The following is a 21286-nucleotide window of genomic DNA, read 5'->3' on the forward strand; positions in this document are numbered from 1 at the left end:
GTGAATAGGAACACATATATGAAAAATAACTAGTCAAGTAGAAACTATATGTGCTTGCAAAAGTTGGAAATAAGCTACTACATCAACCAATCAGGTGATTGAAATATCACTGAATCAACCAATATATGGACTGCTTCCTGATAGTGGAACTATTTTCATTGGACTAAATCTGCTTACTGGTCCCAAGGAAGTGGGTTCTTCTAGAGACAGCTGACGAATGTTTAGCTGAAACACTAACCGGCTGTTTTTTTTTTAACAAGAAATACAATGTTTTGGACATGTTTTGTGACGTTAATGGATAATATTATGTTGGGGACTTTTTATGTGTATTCCAGTGTTGGTTTTATAATGAAGGAGGAGGAACAGATACAAAAAAAAAAACTGAACCACTTGTCACATCATGAGACATTATTTTAGTTTTTCCTGCCAAATCCCACTCCATTCCAGAAACAGGGGCATGTCACAATAATATCAATTTTCTCCTGAAGTGCTTTTTTACTACTTCCCACGAGTCTAAAAGCATTGGATTGGTGGAGGCATGGGCTAGAGGGAGTTCCCACCATCTTTCTTATACCAGTCATCAGTGAAGTGAAGCGAAGTAAACAAGTCTACACTTTTTGGTGCACACTGTTTGAGGAAGGAGCGATGACTAGTGTACCACATGACTACTGTACTGTTCTGAACATGTGACCAAAACACAGTTGCTTTTATTAACCTGTACTTGAGTGTCACAGGAGGATGGTGGCACCTTATTTGGGAGGAGGGGCTCATAGTAATGGCTGGAATGGAATTAATGGAATAGTATCGAACTCCTCAAACACATGGTTTCCGTGTTTGATACCATTCCATTCACTCCATTCCAGCCATTATAAAGAGCCGTCCTCCCCTCAGCAGCCTCTTGTGTTGAGTGTGTGGTTTAAGATGGAAACATTGTGTTTGATGATTTGTTCGATTCATAGGCTGAGGTGACTATCAGTAACAGTCCTAATGGGTCCTGCACACACAACGGTTCTTGTGCTTTTTGGCGGCTTACAGCTACTGTAGTCTCCTATGTTGTATATAAATGGTTTTATCGCTTTTTATATGTGTACCGTATGTTTATTAGCCAATGGCTGAAAAAGTGTTCATTCCACCTTCATTTCATTATAAACCCTGATGCATGCATGTAGTTACATGACGTTTTGTAAAGTTACATTTTTGCTGCAATGTTTTGTATCATTTCATGTCGAAGTAAAGTCCCTAACCTTTTTTTTAAGACCAATGTGTTGTAAAGACATTTGTAGATTGCGGTTATGAAGTTGAAAAATGTTTTAATTTTGGATAATTTTAGGACTAAATTGTTACAGCCTTTTTAATAAATGATCTCTCTTGATATGATGGTATGTGGCGTTGTTCTCTCTCTGTCTCTCTCTCCCTTTCTCTGTCTGTTTCTCTCAATTTCTTTCTCTCTCTCTCTCTCCCTCTCTCTCTTTCTCTCTCTATCACAATATATTGTATGTTCTTAGTGTGAGCAGAGTTGACCTCAACGTTTTTTGGAACAGGAGGGAAGTTGAGGACGGGGAGGAGTTTCACGTCAGGAGAGACCCTACAGACCACAAGCATCGTCATGGAAGCTGACCTTGTGCGGGGGTGTGTGTGGGGGCATGATTTATTCGCTGTTTAAATGTCAGTCAGTTCTTTAGAAAAAGGCGTGTGTGGAAACAAGAAGTGTTACGCCGGTCACGCAGAAGATACCTTCTTCCTCTACTGAAACACTTCTCAATTCTGCTAATATAAATAAATAAATGGTCTTAAATATTGTAAACTGCTTCCACTGGGCCGTCATCACCTCTCTGTAAACATTTTCAGTGGTGTAAAGTACTTAAGTAAAAATACTTTAAAGTACTACTTAAAGTAAGTTGTTTTTTGGGGTATCTGTACTTTACTATTGATATTTTTGACAACTTTTACTTTTACTTCACTACATTCCTGAATAAAAGAATGAACTTTTTACTCCATACATTTTCCCTGAAACCCAAAAGTACTTGTTACATTTTGAATGCTTAGCAGGACAGAAATGGTCCAATTCACACACTTATTAAGAGAACATCCCTAGTCATCCCTACTGCCTCTGATCTGGCAGACTCACTAAACACAAATGCTTCGTTTGTAAATTATGTCTGAGATTTGGAGAGTGCCCCTGGCTATCCGTTAATAATAAAAAAATAAAAATATTGTGCCGTCTGGTTTGCTTAATATAAGGAATCTGAATTTATTTATACTTTTACTTTGATTCTGAAGTATATTTTAGCAATTACATTTACTTTTGATACTTAAGTATATTTAAAACCAAAATACTTTTAGTCTTTTACTCAAGTAGTATTTTACTGGGTGGCATTCACTTTTACTTGAGCCATTTTCTATTAAGGTATCTTTACTCTACTCAAGTATGACAATTGTGTGCTTTTTCCACCACTGAACATTTTGCAGGTGCAAGTTTAACAGACATTTACTGTGGTTAACTAGTGTGAAAGGGGGTGGGAGAGGAACGTTTCTGTAATACGCCTTGATAGGCTTATAACACATGCTCTAGAATAGTTCTCAAATGAGCATCGTTTTGTTTATGCTAGCCGCGTATTGGGATGATATTGATAATTATTTTCATAGTTCGAGTTCATGCTTAGTAATAATGCATTCAAAAGGAACTGTGTGCAAAAGGAACTGTGTGCAATAATTTTTGTCTTGCGCTTTGACAAACTTATTTTAAAAGTACGTACAGTGCCTTCAGAAAGTATTCATACCCCTTGACTTATTTCACATTTTGGTGTGTTACAGCCTGAATTCAAAAAAATATATTTTTATTTTTATTCCTCTCACCCATCTACACACAATATCTTACACTGACAAAGTGAAAACAGGCTTTCGGAATTTTTGCCAAATGTATTAAAAATGAAATACAGAAGTGTCAAATTTCCATAAGTATTCACAACCCTGAGTCAATACTTTGTAGAAGCACCTTTGGTGGCGATTACAGCTGTGAGTCTTTTGGGGTTAGTCTCTAAGAGCTTTGCACTCTTGAAATGTACAATATTTGCCCATTATTCTTAAAAAAATTCTTCAAGCTATTTCAAGTTGATTGTTGATCAATGCTAAACAGCCATTTTTACGTCTTGCCATAGATTTTCAAGCTGATTTGAAGAAAAAAAAATGTAACTAGGCCACTCAGGCACATTCAATGTCGTCTTGGTAAGCAACTCGTGTAGATTTGGCCTTGTGTTTTAGGTTCTTGTCCTTCTGCTAGGTGAATTAGTCTCCCAGTGTTTGTTGGAAAGCAGACTGAACCAGGTTTTCCTCAAGGATTTTGCCTGTGTTTATAGCTGTATTCTGTTTCTTTTTATACTACAAAACTCCCTAGTCCTTGCCGATGACAAGCATACATGATGCAGCCGCCACCATGCTTGACAATATGAAGAGTGGTACTCAGTGATGTGTTGTCGGATTTGTCCCAAACATAACACTTTGTATTCAGGACAAAAAGGTAATTTAGCTTTTGCAGTATTACTTAAGTGCCCTTTTACAAACAGGATGCATGTTTTCGAATATTTGTATTCTGTACAGGCTTCCTTATTTTCATTGTCATTTAGGTTAGTATTGTGGAGTAACTACAATGTTGTTGATCCATCCTCAGTTTTCTTATTGTCACGAATTCAGCCGAGGCTGCCCCTCCTCCTTGCTCGGGCAGGTTTCGGTGTTCGTCGTCACCGCTCCATTTATCATCACTCCATTTGTCTTGTCTTGTCTTGTCAAACACACACACCTGGTACTTGTTCCCTCATTAGTCTGTGTATAAGTGTTCCCTCTGCCCCCTTGTCCTTTGTGAGTGATTGTTTATTGTGAGAGCGAGTGGCTAGGTTGAGTCAGGGTGTGAAACTCTATGTTTGTATTTCTATGTTTGGCCGGGTGTGGTTCCCAATCAGAGGCAGCTGTCGCTCGTTGTCTCTGATTGGGGATCATACTTAGGCAGCCAGTTTTCCTGCCTGAGTTGTGGGATCTTGTTTGTGTTCCGTGTTAGGCTTGTATGTGTGTAGCCTGAGGACTTCACGTTCCGTTGTTTCTTGTTTTGTTTATGTTTATTTGATTTAATAAACATGTTCGCATACCACGCTGCACCTTGGTCTGACCCATCTCTCAACGTTCGTGACACTGACTCCTTCATTCACACCTCGTCACACGTATATCACAACCATTAAACTCTTTAACAGTTTTAAAAACACCATTGGCCTCATGGTGAAATCCCTGAGCAGTTTCCTTCCTCTCCGGCAACTGAGTTAGGAAGGACGCCTGTATCGTTGTAGTGACTGGTTGTATTGATACACCATCCACCGCCTAATTAGTAAATTCACCATGCTCAAAGGGACATTCAGTGTCTGCTTTTTATTTTGTTTTATGTTTAACACATCTACCAATCGGTGCCCTTCTTTGTGAGGCAATGAAAAAGCTCCCTGGTCTTTGTAGTTGAATCTGTGCCTGAAATTCATTACTCGATTGAGGGACCTTACAGATAATTGTATGTGTTGGGTATAGAGATGGGGTAGTCATTCAAAAATGATGTTAACCACTATTGTTGAACACAGAATAAGTCTATGCAACTTATTATGCAATTTGTTAAGCACATTTTTACTCCTGAACTTATTTAGGCTTGCCATAACAAAGTTTAATACTTATTGACTCAACACATTTCAGCTTTAAATTATTTATTTAAAAATGTTCTACAAACAATAATTTGACATTATGGGGTCAATCAGTGTGTTGATCAGTGACACAAAATGTCAATTTAATCAATTTTAAATTCAGGCTGTAACACAAAAGAATGTGGAACAAGTAAAGGGGTGTGAATACATTCTGGAGGCCTTGTATATAACAGAAATATAACCACAGAAGGAAGTTGATACTAGAAATAAGACTCTGTGTCAGAGAGGAACAGGGTCCATTTTTAAAGTCTTGTTGAAGATGATACGTGTAGAACTTTTAGTTCTCTCTCTCCTAACAGTCTTACCAGGTAGGCTTCTTACTCTACTTTTCCATTTTGCTTGATAGTGTTGAGAGCCTCTCTAAATGTCTGTTGTTGTTGATATTGTCTGTCATCTTTGAGGAATTAGCTACAAGAGGCAGGATTGGGGTGAATTCTATTTCAATCTAGGATGTCAATTGAAATTATATTACAGGAATGTAAAGAAAATCTTTGAATTGGACTTTTAAATTATCTCCTGAATTGAAATGGGATTGACCTCAAACCCTGATGAGGGCACTTGCCATGATGTCACCGTTATCACTTTATGAGTGTTGGAGTGTGCCCCTGGCTATCTGTAAAATAATAAAACAAGAAAATGGTGCTGTCTGGTTTGCTTAATATAAGGAATCTGAAATTATTTATACTTTTACTTTTACTTTTGATAATCAGGTATATTTTAGCAATTACATTAACTTTTTGTACTAAAGTATATTTAAAACCAAATACTTTTAGACTTTAACATAAGTAACATTTTACTGGATGACTTTCACTTTTACTTGAGTCATTTTCTATTAAGGTATATTCACTTTTACTCAAGAATGACAATTGAGTACTTTTTCCACTGCTGATGGTGTGTAGCACACATCAACTTTCCTCTGTCTAGTATTACAGTTTTTAGTGACTGCAAAGAAAATGTATTGATCTACTGGGATTTTTAAAACACACTGTTTGGTCTGCTTGGACTCAAGAGATCTTTTTGCAGGCAGTCGTGTTCTTTTGATTAATGTATTTGCAATTTTGACGGTATAATGTAGTTTGGATGAATGCATTTAGGCTTTGAGAAGGCAACTACATTTTGAAAACACATTTCCTGTTTTGCAAAAGGCCACAGAGTTCTGTGTCTCGTGGACTCTGTTTTGAAGATTTACAACATTGTTCCAAAAAATAGTTGTACGTGTATGAGAAAAAGTTGTTTAGGCAAAATGTACTAGTTTTGATACAATGTGTTTAAGGTTAAGATGTCAAACCTCCATTTGATATGTATTGCGAAAGTCTCACCCCATGAACGAAACAGAAAAAGGAAACTCAGAGAAAGTTCCAGACTTAAAAAACATGGTCATGTGAATGAGATAATATCTATACTATTCTAGTCTCAATTAATTGACAGTTATCATAAAACCTGTTATGCTCTTTTTTTTTCTTCTGCTGAATAATTATTAATATAGCTAGTAATGTATGTAGTAATTTATGTTCATACCCTCAGAATATTGATGATGATGATGATGATGATGATTAAGTTGATGATTATTTTATATCCAAAGAGAAACATATACTGTTATATTACTATTATATCAATTATGTGTTTCATCTAGTTATTTGGTTATTCCTGTAAACATTACCGCCATCATCAGACCAGACATTCCATTACAGTAACAGATTGGTTGTTATGTTTCAGTGGTGATGGGAGATACCATTGGTTACCTGGGAGAGTCTGTCACCTTATCTTCTGGAGCCAACCCATCCTGGCACATCACCAAGATAACGTGGTCCATATACAATAACGATACCTGGATTGCAACGTTCAAGGGCAAAAATCGCAACACAGAATGGTTCGGGCCGTTTAAGGGTCGACTGAGTATCAACACCTCGTCTGGTGACTTGGAGATCAGAGATGTTAGGAGAGGGGATGACATGGTTTACTCTGTTCTCCTCACACACGGTCAGGGAGAGCAGCAGATCAGTAAGGTACGGCTCACTGTGACAGGTAAGGGTCTCAATCACAACCGTGCCCTGTTTTAAATGTGCACTCTGTAGGATTTATACAAGATTTGCCTCTAGGGGCGCAAGTGAGACAAAATGCAATCATTGGACATAATTGACCCTCCACACCCAGAAGTAAAAGTTTGGGAATTTTACGTTTTGTACATTTCACTAGTTTGATAGCCTATTTATTATAGGCAAAACTGTTCTTTAAAATCATTTCAAAGTGTTGCTAATTTTTATATCTACTTTATTCAAATTTCATTGCCAGTTTTGGTTATGTAAAATGTGTTATCTATTCACAAGACCTTCCTTTGTTTCTGTTCAAATGTCCAGAGCGTCTCATTGAGCCTAGTGTTCGTAAGGTCTTCAGCGTTTTGAAGGACGGCTACTGCGTGATGGCTCTTCAGTGCTCCTCTACAGTGAAGGACACCAGCTTTTCTTGGGAACCAGAGGCTTCGTTTGACGGCTCCTTCTGGAGGGGGAGTCCCAATGCCAACATATCTGTTGTCTGGTCGTCTTACAGCCCCAACAGAAATGTCACCTTCATATGTACTGCCAGCAATGGGCTCACTAACGCCTCTAGGGTTGTGAGGGAGACATGCCAAGGTACAGTCATTTCTAGGGCCAGGATTTATTTCTGTAACACATGACCTGACCAGGAAAAACTGGTGTATTCATGAACCTTTGGGCAGGGAATTCTTAGGCCAGCCAGCTATGCAGTAAGACAGGGAGGAATTATTGTAGATGCTGGTCAAGCTTGCGGTTGAATTTGTGAACAAAGTGAGGCCTTATTTGTGTTCTTACCTTGTTACCACACTCTTTTGTTCTCTCCTATGTCCTCAGATGAACAGCTTAAGCCTGACGTGGTGGTGGACGGGGAGACCCGTGTCCCCGGGATCATAAAGTTGCTCTTAGGATTTCTGTTTGGATGTCTTTTAACATATATTTTCAGAGGTGAGTGGGAGTTAAATTACAACTAATTTTAATTTCTATCAAATTTCACAGTGTCTTGTGTATAAATAAACGTTCCCTTAATTTAAGTTCTAGCTGAAATGAAGACGTGTTACAACCTATATTTTGTGTGCTAGGTGCAAAATAGAAGATATCACTGACTGCCTTGTTTTATGTTTGTCATAGAGTCCCTCACATGCTCATCAATCAGGTTCAACAAGTAAGTAGCTTTTCTTTAGAAACAACTTCCCCCTGTGCACAGACATCAAACAGCTCAACGTCTAGTTTTGATTTACGTTTGGTTGAGTTTGGTTGTCAACTAATATGAATTCAATGTGAAATCAACCCCAAAAAATCAGCATGTCATTGGATTTAGGTTAAAAGGTTGGTGAAAAAAATATGAAATGCCCTTACATTGCTGATTTTTTTCAAATCCAATCACTTTTCCACATTGATTCAATCTCCTCACATAGATTGTTTTGGTTGAAATGACGTGGAAACAATGTTGATTCAACCAGTGTTTGACTGTTTGACCAGTGGGTATGTACATCAAATTTCTATACCAAGGTTTGTTGGTATTCTTTGGCGTTTTTACAGGCGTCGAAGCATCAACCAGGTGGGTGCTACACTTTCGGAAGTTGAAAGAAAATCCAGTCTACCTATAGAGAGGAGCTGAACATCGTACTTGACAAAGTGCCTGATGAAGAGCACCTGCCCTGACTGACATTTCTCCCTGGTTGTTCCATCTATGCTCCCCCACTCAACCTACTGTCTATCCATACTGCCTCAATGCCTTATCATCTGATGCTGTTGAAGCCAATCGCCCAAGAATCTGCCAGATCCTTTTGTTTTTGTGATCGTTTTTTAAAGTGACTTTGAGATTCTTAAATGAAATCGCTAAATAAAATACATATATTATTATTATTATTATTATTATTATTATTATTATTATTATTCTGTAATGAAGAGGATAATACACCTGAAATACAAAAATGTAATTTATGTTGTAATTCATGTTTTTCTATCACTTGAAGGTAGCCTTTCTCAAATACTGCACTTTTGTGACTGTGAATCATTATATGATCTATGCGTTATGATTTCTACAAATCATTATATTTATTAGGATGTTCTCTCCTTTTTCTCAATATGTAAAGACAGTATTATTGTTTTAAGGTCTATTCATTGTCTACTTTCACACAACAAGAAAATATAGTTTGTGAGCATATGTTGAATTGATGGGAATGTGTCCTATGTGATTTCTACAAAGCATGTCTGTGGAATGTAAAATGTTTTACTGTACAATACACATCTAAACTACAATACATACAAATACAAATAAATTGTTTTCAACTCTTGTTGAAACAGTATCACCGGTAATATTTAAGAAAATAGTTTTGTATTGCTATTAGAACCTAAGAATTAGTTATGTAACTCTGAATATCTTGAAAATAACAGGTTGTACCACATAATGATCATGAACAGACGAAGATTGTAGTTCTGAAAAAGTAAGCAAAACAAAACAGAAATGTGCAGGTCGTGATGAAATGAAACAGTAACATCTATGTACAGAAGGTACACATGAAGGATGCTGAGGATGCAGAGGGGTCTATATCTATAGAAGCCCAGCTTATGACCACATCCTGTTCAGCTCACAGTACTTCCTGGTTGGAAGAAGAAGGGGCTTCTGGCTGGCGTCCAAATGTGATCTTGTCATACAGAGTCTGCGGCTAAATGTGACAGGCAACCAAGAAGAAACTGTTTCAGCATTATGAAATGTAGACAATTTCCAAGTAGACTACATAGTCTCCTATTCACGCAGAGACAGTTTTATTTTATTTATGTTCAAAGATATCAGGTATGACCATTCATGTCTCGCTCTCACCGTGTTCAGTCTTGGGACAGCCAGATCACCTACGGTCTCATAGATGGACATTGCCTGACTGTTTGATCTTGTCTGGAATATATACAGAACAAGGTACTTAAACCTATAAACAAAATGGATGAACATTGCACAAAAACACTGCCTATCAGCAATTACAGTACACAGTATAGTGGAATACAGTACACATACAGTGGGGAAAAACAGTATTTAGTCAGCCACCAATTGTGCAAGTTCTCCCACTTAAAAAGATGAGAGAGGCCTGTAATTTTCATCATAGGTACACGTCAACTATGACAGACAAAATGAGAAAAAAAATCCTGAAAATCACATTGTAGGATTTTTAATGAATTTATTTGCAAATTATGGTGGAAAATAAGTATTTGGTCAATAACAAAAGTTTCTCAATACTGTGTTATATACCCTTTGTTGGCAATGACACAGGTCAAACGTTTTCTGCAAGTCTTCACAAGGTTTTCACACACTGTTGCTGGTATTTTGGCCCATTCCTCCATGCAGATCTCCTCTAGAGCAGTGATGTTTTGGGGCTGTCGCTGGGCAACACGGACTTTCAACTCCCTCCAAAGATTTTCTATGGGGTTGAGATCTGGAGACTGGCTAGGCCACTCCAGGACCTTGAAATGCTTCTTACGAAGCCACTCCTTCGTTGCCCGGGCGGTGTGTTTGGGATCATTGTCATGCTGAAAGACCCAGGCACGTTTCATCTTCAATGCCCTTGCTGATGGAAGGAGGTTTACACTCAAAATCTCACGATACATGGCCCCATTCATTCTTTCCTTTACACGGATCAGTCGTCCTGGTCCCTTTGCAGAAAAACAGCCCCAAAGCATGATGTTTCCACCCCCATGCTTCACAGTAGGTATGGTGTTCTTTGGATGCAACTCAGCATTCTTTGTCCTCCAAACACGACGAGTTGAGTTTTTACCAAAAAGTTCTATTTTGGTTTCATCTGACCATATGACATTCTCCCAATCCTCTTCTGGATCATCCAAATGCACTCTAGCAAACTTCAGACGGGCCTGGACATGTACTGGCTTAAGCAGGGGGACACGTCTGCCACTGCAGGATTTGAGTCCCTGGCGGCGTAGTGTGTTACTGATGGTAGGCTTTGTTACTTTGGTCCCAGCTCTCTGCGGGTCATTCACTAGGTCCCCCTGTGTGGTTCTGGGATTTTTGCTCACCATTCTTGTGATCATTTTGACCCCACGAGGTGAGATCTTGCGTGGAGCCCCAGATCGAGGGAGATTATCAGTGGTCTTGTATGTCTTCCATTTCCTAATAATTGCTCCCAGAGTTGATTTCTTCAAACCAAGCTGCTTACCTATTGCAGATTCAGTCTTCCCAGCCTGGTGCAGGTCTACAATTTTGTTTCTGGTGTCCTTTGACAGCTCTTTGGTCTTGGCCATAGTGGAGTTTGGAGTGTGACTGTTTGAGGTTGTGGACAGGTGTCTTTTATACTGATAACAAGTTCAAACAGGTGCCATTAATACAGGTAACGAGTGGAGGACAGAGGAGCCTCTTAAAGAAGAAGTTACAGGTCTGTGAGAGCCAGAAATCTTGCTTGTTTGTAGGTGACCAAATACTTATTTTCCACCATAATTTGCAAATAAATTCATTAAAAATCCTACAATGTGATTTTCTGGATTTTTTTTCTCATTTTGTCTGTCATAGTTGACGTGTACCTATGATGAAAATTACAGGCCTCTCTCATCTTTTTAAGTGGGAGAACTTGCACAATTGGTGGCTGAGTAAATACTTTTTTTCCCCACTGTAGATGGGTCGTTCCATGAAAACAGTGCTTGGACATCAGAGTCTCCATAGTAACCACTTTATACATATAATCCAGAGGAACATCCCTTTGATATTTTATGTATAAATTGTACATTTGAATTTTAAAAAGCCTGTTATATTACATTATGTGCCCTTTAGACCACGTGGAGAATTGAATACATCTGATTTTCTATATGAATAAATATTTGCTAATGTGGCAAAATTCAACATTTTGACATGTCCCTCCATGCACCTTGTGACTTCTAGGAATATTCTTTTTTTTAAACCCTCCCGTAACCCGTACGACGCTGGGCCAATTGTGAGCCGCCCCATGGATCTCCCGGTCACGGCCGGCTGTGACACAGCCAGGGATCGAACCCAAGGCTGTAGTGGTGCCTCAGCACTGCACCACTCGGGAAGCCCTTCTAGGAAGATACTGACCCACTTAACCCCAACATTTCTCCAAGTTTTCACCATTATTGTAAAGCTCTAGTTGTTTTGTTGCTTTAGCAGTAATTTCTGAACATGATTATTTATTTAATGCAATTAGGGATTCATTGATGCCTGTCCCTCATTTTAAGGACAACCCTGTTATGTGAACTGAACTCTCATTTTAATATGATGAAACTATTCCTTTTAAATACGCTTTTCAAAATAAACTATTTTCATCTAATAGTCTAGTACTCAAATCATAGTGTAAAAACAGGTGAGTCATACTTTAGTAAAAGTAAAGCTACCTTAGTAGAAAATGTGAAAGTCACCTAGTAAAATACTACTTGAGTGAAAGTCTAAAACTATTTGGTTTTAAATACACTCAAGTATCAAAAGTAAATGTAATTGCTAAAATATACTTAAGTATCAAAAGTAAAAGTATAACTCATTTCAAATTCCTTATATTAAGCAAACCAGATAGCCATGGGCACACTCCAACACTCAGACATAATTTACAAACAAAGTATTTGTGTTTAGTGAGTCCACCAGATCAGAGGCAGTAGGGATGACCAGGGATGTTCTGTTGATAAGTGTGTGAATTGGACCATTTTCCTGTCCTGCTAAGCATTCAAAATGTAATGAATACTTTTGGGTGTCAGGGATGTGTATGGAGTAAAAAGTACATTATTTTCTTTAGGAATGTAGCGGAGTAAAAGTAAAAGTTGTCATAAATATAAATAGAAAAGTAAAGTACAGATACCCAAAATGACTACTTATGTAGTACTTTAAAGTATTTTTACTTAAGTACTTTACACCTCTTCTGTGTCCATATTGTCTGTGAGTTTCTAGTGGATAGACCATATGGTTCAAGATAAACTAGCCTAATTAATAAAAAAAAGTATCTAATCAACAGTGGCCATATTTTCAATTAACTCTGTAACTCTTCCCGCTATTAACTTTCTTCACAAGTGCCACCAGTTTGACCCCAGTTTTTTTAAGCGTGTAAAACAAATATAAAGGATATTTGTGCTAAAACCCTCATATTAAACATCAAGTTGATGGTTTGGATTTTGGATTTTTTTTTACAGCTTTGTGATTCAATTGTATTACTTTAAAATCATCTTATTAAATTATTTCATATATTTTACATGTGATAAGGCCACACAGAAGGCCAGAGATAATTACAGATACCTGTGATAATCTGAAATACCAAAAAGGGGCTCTAGTTGTCTAGTGATAAATTACATACAATTCTTGAAAGTTACCAAAATTCCCTTTGCAACCCTGGGTGGAACGACCCACATTGGCTTACACACATTCAGATACATAATAATGGCAATGCATACTTACATCTTTCATTCTTGTGTTGTCAGTTAGATCTGTTGTTTATGACAAGAACAAAATATAAACCAATCAGACAGATACTAAACAGGATATCCACAAACATACCCAGTTATTAATAAATTACCCACTTATGAGGTTCCACACTCTCTTTCCGATTTCCATAATATCCCTAAGCCCAACATTTTGAACAAAATATCTAATTATGCTTATGCCACATCATAAACATCCTAAGAATACACCCAGAGCCTAAAATGTCCCTTTAAGTATAGATGAGGCCCCTATGCTGTACAAACCTGTGTTACAGCGGCCCCTGCAGTAATACACTGCCACAGCTACAGTGAGGATCAGCACCACAGCGCCACCTACTGGTACCCCGATGTAGTTCCAATACCAGGCCAGCAATGTATCATCCTCTATAATACAGATGTGATTAGACTGGTGTTTCTTAAACCTGGTCATGGAGACCCAAAGGGGTCCACGTTTTCTTTTTTGCCCTAGCACTAACACACCTGATTCCACTAATCAACTCATCATCATACCTTAGTGGAATCAAGCATGTAGTGTTAGGGCAACAACTAAATTGTGCCCCCCTTTGGGTCCCCAGGACCAGGACTAAGAAACACTGGATTAGACCAGTGGTTCCCAACTCCAGTCCTCTAGTACCCCCAACAGCAAACATTTTATGTTGTAGTCCCAGACCAAAAAAAAAACCTGAATTAACTCAATGAGGGCCTGATGATTAATGACAAGTATAATCAGGTGTGCTTGTCCCGGGCTACAATAAAAATGTGTACTGTTGGGGGTACTGGAGGACTGGAGCTGGGAACCACTGGATTAGACTCTGCAATATGCTAAAGCCTACAGAGTTCTATATTATATCTACCCAATGTAATCACATGTATTACATAATACTGTATATTATATCTACCCAATGTCATCACGTGTACTACATAATACTGTATATTATATCTCCCCAATGTCATCACATGTACTACATAATACTGTATATTATATTTGACAACATAAGCACAGAAGCACACTGTATGAAAAGTGTATGGAGTGGATTATTATGATATCTGGTTACCTGGGGTTGTTGTGTCATTACTACACTTTACTGTTGTAGATGCAGATTTCCAACTGACTGAGTTGGAGGCGTTGCAGGTTACACTGATGTCTCCATCTGCTGGTGACAGAGAGAAGTGTATCTGCTGGTCGTCCCTGTACGTCTCATTCCCTCTCTCCCAGGTGTAGGAGAGGTTGGAGCAGACAGACACGTTGCACAGCAGCCACACTGAACAGGACTGGTTGGCCAATAGTTTCATCTTCTTCTGGATCGCCACCTTGGATATAGGCTCTGAGAGAGAGCGAGAGCAAGAGAGAGAGAGAAACAGAGAGATAAACAGAGAGAGAAACACAGAGATAGAGAGAGAGAGAGAGAGAGAGAGAGAGAGAGAGAGAGAGAGAGAGAGAGAGAGAGAGAGAGAGAGAGAGAGAGAGAGAGAGAGAGAGAGAGAGAGAGAGAGAGAGAGAGAGAGAGAGAGAGAGAGAGAGAGAGAGAGAGAGAGAGAGAGAGAGAGAGAGAGAGAATCATTCTAAATCATTCTAAATGGACCATACCTTCAGGAGAAATACAGGATACAACTTTGGAATAACACAAAGCAGCATACCATGGATCTGAAGATGGATGGTCATGGTTGGAGTCTGTTTTCCTTCGTTTGACGCGGCAGAAACTAGAAATTCCCCTGAGTCTTGCAGTGTCAGTTCTCTGATTGTTAAACTGAAGTTATTTTCGTTCATCTCTAGTCTCCCCTCAAACTGGGATCTTGGTAAGGTAAAGTTATCTTCAAATTCTGCAATGACCATTTTGTTATACTTCCACTCCATTGACATTAAATCTTTCCTTTCTAAGCCTGAGGGCAGCTCCACTGAGTCCCCCACTCCTTTGTTGAACAACCTAGAAATACCCACACCTGAAACACACAAATACACAACATGACATTCTGACATCAATCAATGGTTACACTTACACTACAGGGCTGTAATTACTGTGTATTTATTATTCATGTAAGTACAGTGTAGAAAGTATTGTAGTTACTCATTGTTACACTGTACACAGTGTACCTACAGTGTGCCTACACAAATAATGACACAATAATACACTGCAATGTAGAGTGTTACCCCATCAATGAATAGATAATAATGGATTTAATTTAAATAGCACTTTTCCAGGTGTCATTTATACTGTATGACACTTTAAATATCCACATTTAACATATCTTTACATATTTGAGTGTGTGGGTCCTATACTTTACTTTATTAAAGTCCACTCCTCCCCCACATTCAGCAGAACAGGATGAGATTACAGAAAAAGAGAAGTGGGGTGGATCTTTATCAATAAATGATCCTCTGCTCACGTCTAAGTACAAATCAACAACAGTGGGGAAAAAAAGTATTTAGTCAGCCACCAATTGTGCAAGTTCTCCCACTTAAAAAGATGAGAGAGGCCTGTAATTTTCATCATAGGTACACGTCAACTATGACAGACAATTGAGAAAAAAAATCCAGAAAATCACATTGTAGGATTTTCAATGAATTTATTTGCAAATTATGGTGGAAAATAAGTATTTGGTCACCTACAAACAAGCAAGACTTCTGGCTCTCACAGACCTGTAACTTCTTCTTTAAGAGGCTCCTCTGTCCTCCACTCGTTACCTGTATTAATGGCACCTGTTTGAACTTGTTATCAGTATAAAAGACACCTGTCCACAACCTCAAACAGTCATACTCCAAACTCCACTATGGCCAAGACCAAAGAGCTGTCAAAGGACACCAGAAACAAAATTGTAGACCTGCACCAGGCTGGGAAGACTGAATCTGTAATAGGTAAGCAGCTTGGTTTGAAGAAATCAACTGTGGGAGCAATTATTAGGAAATGGAAGACATACAAGACCACTGATAATCTCCCCTCGATCTGGGGCTCCACGCAAGATCTCACCCCGTGGGGTCAAAATGATCACAAGAACGGTGAGCAAAAATCCCAGAACCACACGGGGGGACCTAGTGAATGACCTGCAGAGAGCTGGGACCAAAGTAACAAAGCCTACCATCAGTAACACATTACGCTGCCAGGGACTCAAATCCTGCAGTGACAGATGTGTCCCCCTGCTTAAGCCAGTACATGTCCAGGCCCGTCTGAAGTTTGCTAGAGTGCATTTGGATGATCCAGAAGAGGATTGGGAGAATGTCATATGGTCAGATGAAACCAAAATAGAACTTTTTGGTAAAAACTCAACTCGTCGTGTTTGGAGGACAAAGAATGCTGAGTTGCATCCAAAGAACACCATACCTACTGTGAAGCATGGGGGTGGAAACATCATGCTTTGGGGCTGTTTTTTCTGCAAAGGGACCAGGACGACTGATCCGTGTAAAGGAAAGAATGAATGGGGCCATGTATCGTGAGATTTTGAGTGAAAACCTCCTTCCATCAGCAAGGGCATTGAAGATGAAACGTGGCTGGGTCTTTCAGCATGACAATGATCCCAAACACACCGCCCGGGCAACAAAGGAGTGGCTTCGTAAGATGCATCTCAAGGTCCTGGAGTGGCCTAGCCAGTCTCCAGATCTCAACCCCATAGAAAATCTTTGGAGGGAGTTGAAAGTCTGTGTTGCCCAGCGACAGCCCCAAAACATCACTGCTCTAGAGGAGATCTGCATGGAGGAATGGGCCAAAATACCAGCAACAGTGTGTGAAAACCTTGTGAAGACTTACAGAAAACGTTTGACCTGTGTCTTTGCCAACAAAGGGTATATAACAAAGTATTGAGAAACTTTTGTTATTGACCAAATAGTTATTTTCCACCATAATTTGCAAATAAATTCATTAAAAATCCTACAATGTGATATTCTGGAAAAAAAATTCTCATTTTGTCTGTCATAGTTGACGAGTACCTATGATGAAAATTACAGGCCTTACTCATCTTTTTAAGTGGGAGAACTTGCACAATTGGTGGCTGACTAAATACTTTTTTCCCCCACTGTATGTGGAAATGCAAACATTTTGGATCCATGAAAAGCTCTATATAAATACCATGTATTATTATCATTATTATTATTATTATTATTATTATTACTATTGTCATTATTATTGTTGTTATTATTATTGTTATTACTATTAAAATATATATATATATATATATATATATATATATATATATTTGTAATACTATTATTACTGTTATTTGTATTGTTACTATTCTTTTTATTATTACTAATATTACTATAATTACTATTATTATTATTTATTATTTTATTAATATTATATAATGTTTTTACTGTGTAATTATGCACCAGAAATGCATCATACACTCCATGGGCAACAATCAATCATGTATTATTAACCTTTAAAAAATGTATTCTTTAATTAATTATGAAAAAAATAATGCAGTTACAATGAAGCAAACTTTAATATGTAGGACATATCAGCAGTTTTTCTTGTCCTGCAGTGGAACTTATTATGCAAGAGTTACTTGGTCACACTTTATTTGGATAGTCCCAGATACAGTGCATTCGGAAAGTATTCAGACCGCTTGACTTTTTCCACATTTTGTTACGTTACAGCCTTATTCAAAAATTGATTCAATTGTTTTTTTCCCTCATCAATCTACACACAATACCCCATAATGACAAAGCAAAAACAGGTTGTTAGAAATGTGTACAAATTAATAAATAATTAAAAACTGAAATATCACATTTACATAAGTATTCAGACTCTTTACTCAGTACTTTGTTGAAGCAACTTTGGCAGCGATTACAGCCTCGAGTCTTCTAGGGTATGACGCTACAAGCTTGGCACACCTGTATTTGGGCATTTTCTCCATTCTTCTCTGCAGATCCTCTCAAGCTCTGTCAGGTTGGATGGGGATCGTCGCTGCACAGCTATTTTCAGGTCTCTCCAGAGATGTTCAATCGGGTTCAAGTGTGGGCTCCGGCTGGGCCACTCAAGGACATTCAGAGACTTGTCCCAAAGCCACTCCTGCATTGTCTTGGTTATGTGCTTAGGGTTGTTGTCCTGTTGGAAGGTGAACCGTCGCCCCAGTCTGAGGTCCTGAGCACTCTGGAGCAGGTTTTCATCAATGACCTCTTTTTACTTTGCTCCGTTCATCTTTCCCTCGATCCTGAATAGTCTGCCAGTCCTTGCCGCTGGATAAAATCCCCATAGCATGATGCTGATGCCACCATGCTTCACCGTAGAGATGGTGCCAGGTTTCTTCCAGATGTGACGCTTGGCATTCAGGCCAAAGAGTTCAATTTTGGTTTCATCAGACCAGAGAATCTTGTTTCTCATGGTCTGAGAGTTCTTTAGGTGCCTTTTGGCAAACTCCAAGCGGGCTGTCTTGTGCATTTTACTGAGGAGTGGCTTCCATCTGGCCACTCTACCATAAAGGCCTGATTGGTGGAGTGCTGCAGAGATTGTTGTCCTTCTGGAAGTTTCACCCATCTCCATAGAAGAACTCTGGAGCTCTGTCAGAGTGACCATCGGGTTCTTGGTCACCTCCCTGACCAAGGCCCTTCTCCCCTGATTGCTCAGTTTGGCCGGGCGGCCAGCTCTAGGAAGAGTCTTGGTGGTTCCAAACTTCTTCCAATTAAGAATGATCGAGGCCGCTGTGTTCTTGGTGACCTTCATTGCTGCAGATATTTTTTGGTAACATTCCACAGATCTGGGCCTCGACACAATCCTGTCTCGGAGCTCTACGGACAATTCCTTCGACCTCATGGCTTGGTTTTTGCTCTGACATGCACTGTCAACTGTGGGACCTTATATAGACAGGTGTGTGTTTTCCAAATCATGTCCAATCAATTGAATGTACAGCAGGTGGACTCCAATCAAGTTTTAGACACATCTCAAGGATGATCGATGGAAACAGGATGCACCTGAGCTTAATTTCAAGTCTCATAGCATAGGTTCTGAATACTTATGTAAGTAAAGTATCTGTTTTTTCATTTTTAATACATTTGCAAAAATGTCAAAAAACCTGTTTTCGCATTGTTATTATGGGGTATTGTATGTAGACTGATGAGAATTTGTATTTATTTATTCCATTTTAGAATAAGGCTGTAATGTCAGAAAATGTGGAAAAAGGGAAGGGGTCTGAATACTTTCCGATTGCACTGTAGATGATCTACAGATGGTCATACTATCAACAAACTATCTGTTGAAAAGCAACTGCTTGCTAAGTTCAAGTTAAGGTTAGGTTTAGAATAATGGTTAGGGTAAAGGTTAAGGTTAGGATAAGAGTTAAAGTTAGAGTTAGGGCTAGGGTTAGGGTTAGTAGATAGTTAGTGGAAATGTTGTTGACAGTTATTGAACATCTAAAAACCATCTACAAACGACCTACTTGGGACTATCCAAATAAAGTGATAGCGAGTTATTTTTGTAAGGGACGCCTTAAAAACATTGGATACAATCCAGTATCACCTTACATTTAATGAATGACATGCATCTAGAACATGATCGTAAGATCTCCTGCTTTCCAGAGGCACTGCAAAAGCTATTGATCCAACCACACCATCACAGACGGAATGTGTTTCATTAAAAAATGCAGCATCAAAACACCATATATGTTTGTCTGAATATAGGCAGAGGTGTTATCACACAGTAACAAAGTAAATGTTTTGAGATATCCAACCAATCACTGACAAGGCACTTCAAATTCAACACACACCATGTACAAACCAACAAGGAAGTTAACCGTTTAACAGTTTTCCTAACTTTATTATGCAAGCAAGTACATGTAATAGATACAAAACATGAACAGGAGAAAGTAAAGAATCCATACAATACTAACCATAGTGGAGGATAGAGATTAGGAGTATTCCCTGTTTGGAGAAGCAGGAGAGGGGACCACCAGACATCTCTGTTAGGTGTTGTGTGTCTGTTTCCTCTGGCTGTACGTCCTCCCTATCTCTCTGTGACTGACTGGTAGCTAGCTAGACTCACCAAAACACACAGAGGAGAGAGAGAGAGTAGAGAAGAGAGAGTAGAGACTTATTTTGATGAGAGCTGCTGTTCTAAAAAAGACTCCCTGTATGTTAGTTGAAAAGGAAGTCACAATCTATAATCGTTCTCTGAAAATACCCCTTCACTCAGCTTGAGAGTTAGACAATGAGGAGTGCGTTTTCGGGGTCTGTTATGCGATGATCAGGCTGATGGTATCAGAACGGTGTGTGTGTGTATTTTCATGTAGGCGTCGTATGCCTGCAGAAGGGTTTGCATGAGTTATCCTGCATGCTCATTGTTCAGTGTGTTTTTTGTGAGGATGTGGGTCCTAGCTTACTGACAAAGGCCCCCTTCTACGTTTCATGTAACATCTTGTGTCACTTCCTGTCTGTTGGTCTCCGTTACACACACACACACACACACACACACACACACACACACACACACACACACACACAGACAGACAGACAGACAGACAGACAGACAGACAGACAGACAGACAGACAGACAGACAGACAGACAGACAGACAGACAGACAGACAGACAGACAGACAGACAGACAGACAGACAGACAGACAGACAGACAGACAGACAGAGACAGACACAAAAGACAGACGAAAAGAAGAGACGACAGACAGACAGACAGACAGACAGACAGACAGTGAGTCTGTCTGTCTGTCTGTCTGTCTGTCTGTCTGTCTGTCTGTCTGACCACATAGATATAAACACAGACACAGAAACCCCCTAACTGGAACTGTGATGCCATTAGTCATTAAGACCTTGTCTGTAGGATGGTGAGAATATGAGCAAGACCTGGTCAGGTAGTTTACACGTGGAATGTAGCACAGTAATGGAATAGGGGTTGTGGGTTCGATTCCTCGGGGACCATTATGAAAAAGTATCGAAATCTATTCTTACTTGAACGACCTCTTTCTTTGCAATCACATTTCAGTTTTAAAAACACACAAGACATTTGTGTGTGTTGGTTGTAGAACTACAGCAGGTTAATGTTAAAGTATAGTGAGAGGTCCTTGCTTTCTTAGATGAGGGGGCGGTTATAAAATGTTTCACATCACTATTTTTATCAGAGAAAGGACGTCACGTGTCTCAAGTTCTTGATATGTATTTCTGTTAGTAT

At 39.0% G+C, this 21286-nt stretch overlaps 2 protein-coding genes across 3 annotated transcripts; one reads left to right on the plus strand and one right to left on the minus strand.

The window, feature by feature from the left end:
• The first annotated feature begins 4940 nt into the window (after positions 1-4940).
• LOC123483339 (SLAM family member 5-like) lies at positions 4941-9082 on the plus strand. The gene is made up of 6 exons (XM_045213144.1): positions 4941-5038; positions 6447-6755; positions 7088-7360; positions 7598-7708; positions 7892-7925; positions 8303-9082. The coding sequence occupies exons 1-6, from the start codon at positions 4990-4992 to the stop codon at positions 8379-8381; spliced, it is 855 nt and encodes a 284-aa protein (XP_045069079.1). The 5' UTR covers positions 4941-4989; the 3' UTR covers positions 8382-9082.
• A 94-nt stretch (positions 9083-9176) lies between these two features.
• On the minus strand, positions 9177-20335 carry LOC123483338 (SLAM family member 8-like). 2 transcript variants are annotated; one of them, XM_045213142.1, is made up of 7 exons: positions 19997-20335; positions 14819-15121; positions 14236-14505; positions 13445-13564; positions 13158-13186; positions 9588-9659; positions 9177-9432 (listed from the first exon to the last, which is right to left on the minus strand). In XM_045213142.1, exons 1-7 carry the CDS (start codon positions 20061-20063, stop codon positions 9355-9357), a joined length of 939 nt encoding a protein of 312 aa, XP_045069077.1. In that variant the 5' UTR covers positions 20064-20335; the 3' UTR covers positions 9177-9354. The 2 variants fall into 2 exon arrangements, with proteins under 2 accessions (XP_045069077.1, XP_045069078.1); XM_045213143.1 differs by lacking the exon at positions 13445-13564 and having other exon boundaries at positions 19997-20333.
• Positions 20336-21286: the final 951 nt, after the last annotated feature.

Source organism: Coregonus clupeaformis, unplaced genomic scaffold (genome assembly GCF_020615455.1).
Source record: "Coregonus clupeaformis isolate EN_2021a unplaced genomic scaffold, ASM2061545v1 scaf0079, whole genome shotgun sequence".
Classification (NCBI taxonomy): Eukaryota; Metazoa; Chordata; class Actinopteri; order Salmoniformes; family Salmonidae; genus Coregonus; species Coregonus clupeaformis.

Coding starts and splice junctions, on each gene's coding strand:
- LOC123483339 (XM_045213144.1), top strand. CDS start 4,990: ATGATACGTGTAGAACTTTTAGTTCTCTCTCTCCTAACAGTCTTACCA. Junction 5,039..6,446: donor TCTCCTAACAGTCTTACCAG/GTAGGCTTCTTA, acceptor GTTATGTTTCAG/TGGTGATGGGAGATACCATT. Junction 7,926..8,302: donor TCATCAATCAGGTTCAACAA/GTAAGTAGCTTT, acceptor GCGTTTTTACAG/GCGTCGAAGCATCAACCAGG.
- LOC123483338 (XM_045213142.1), bottom strand. CDS start 20,063: ATGTCTGGTGGTCCCCTCTCCTGCTTCTCCAAACAGGGAATACTCCTA. Junction 13,187..13,444: donor CAGGGGCCGCTGTAACACAG/GTTTGTACAGCA, acceptor CATAAACAACAG/ATCTAACTGACAACACAAGA. Junction 9,660..13,157: donor ACAACACAAGAATGAAAGAT/GTAAGTATGCAT, acceptor TATATATTCCAG/ACAAGATCAAACAGTCAGGC.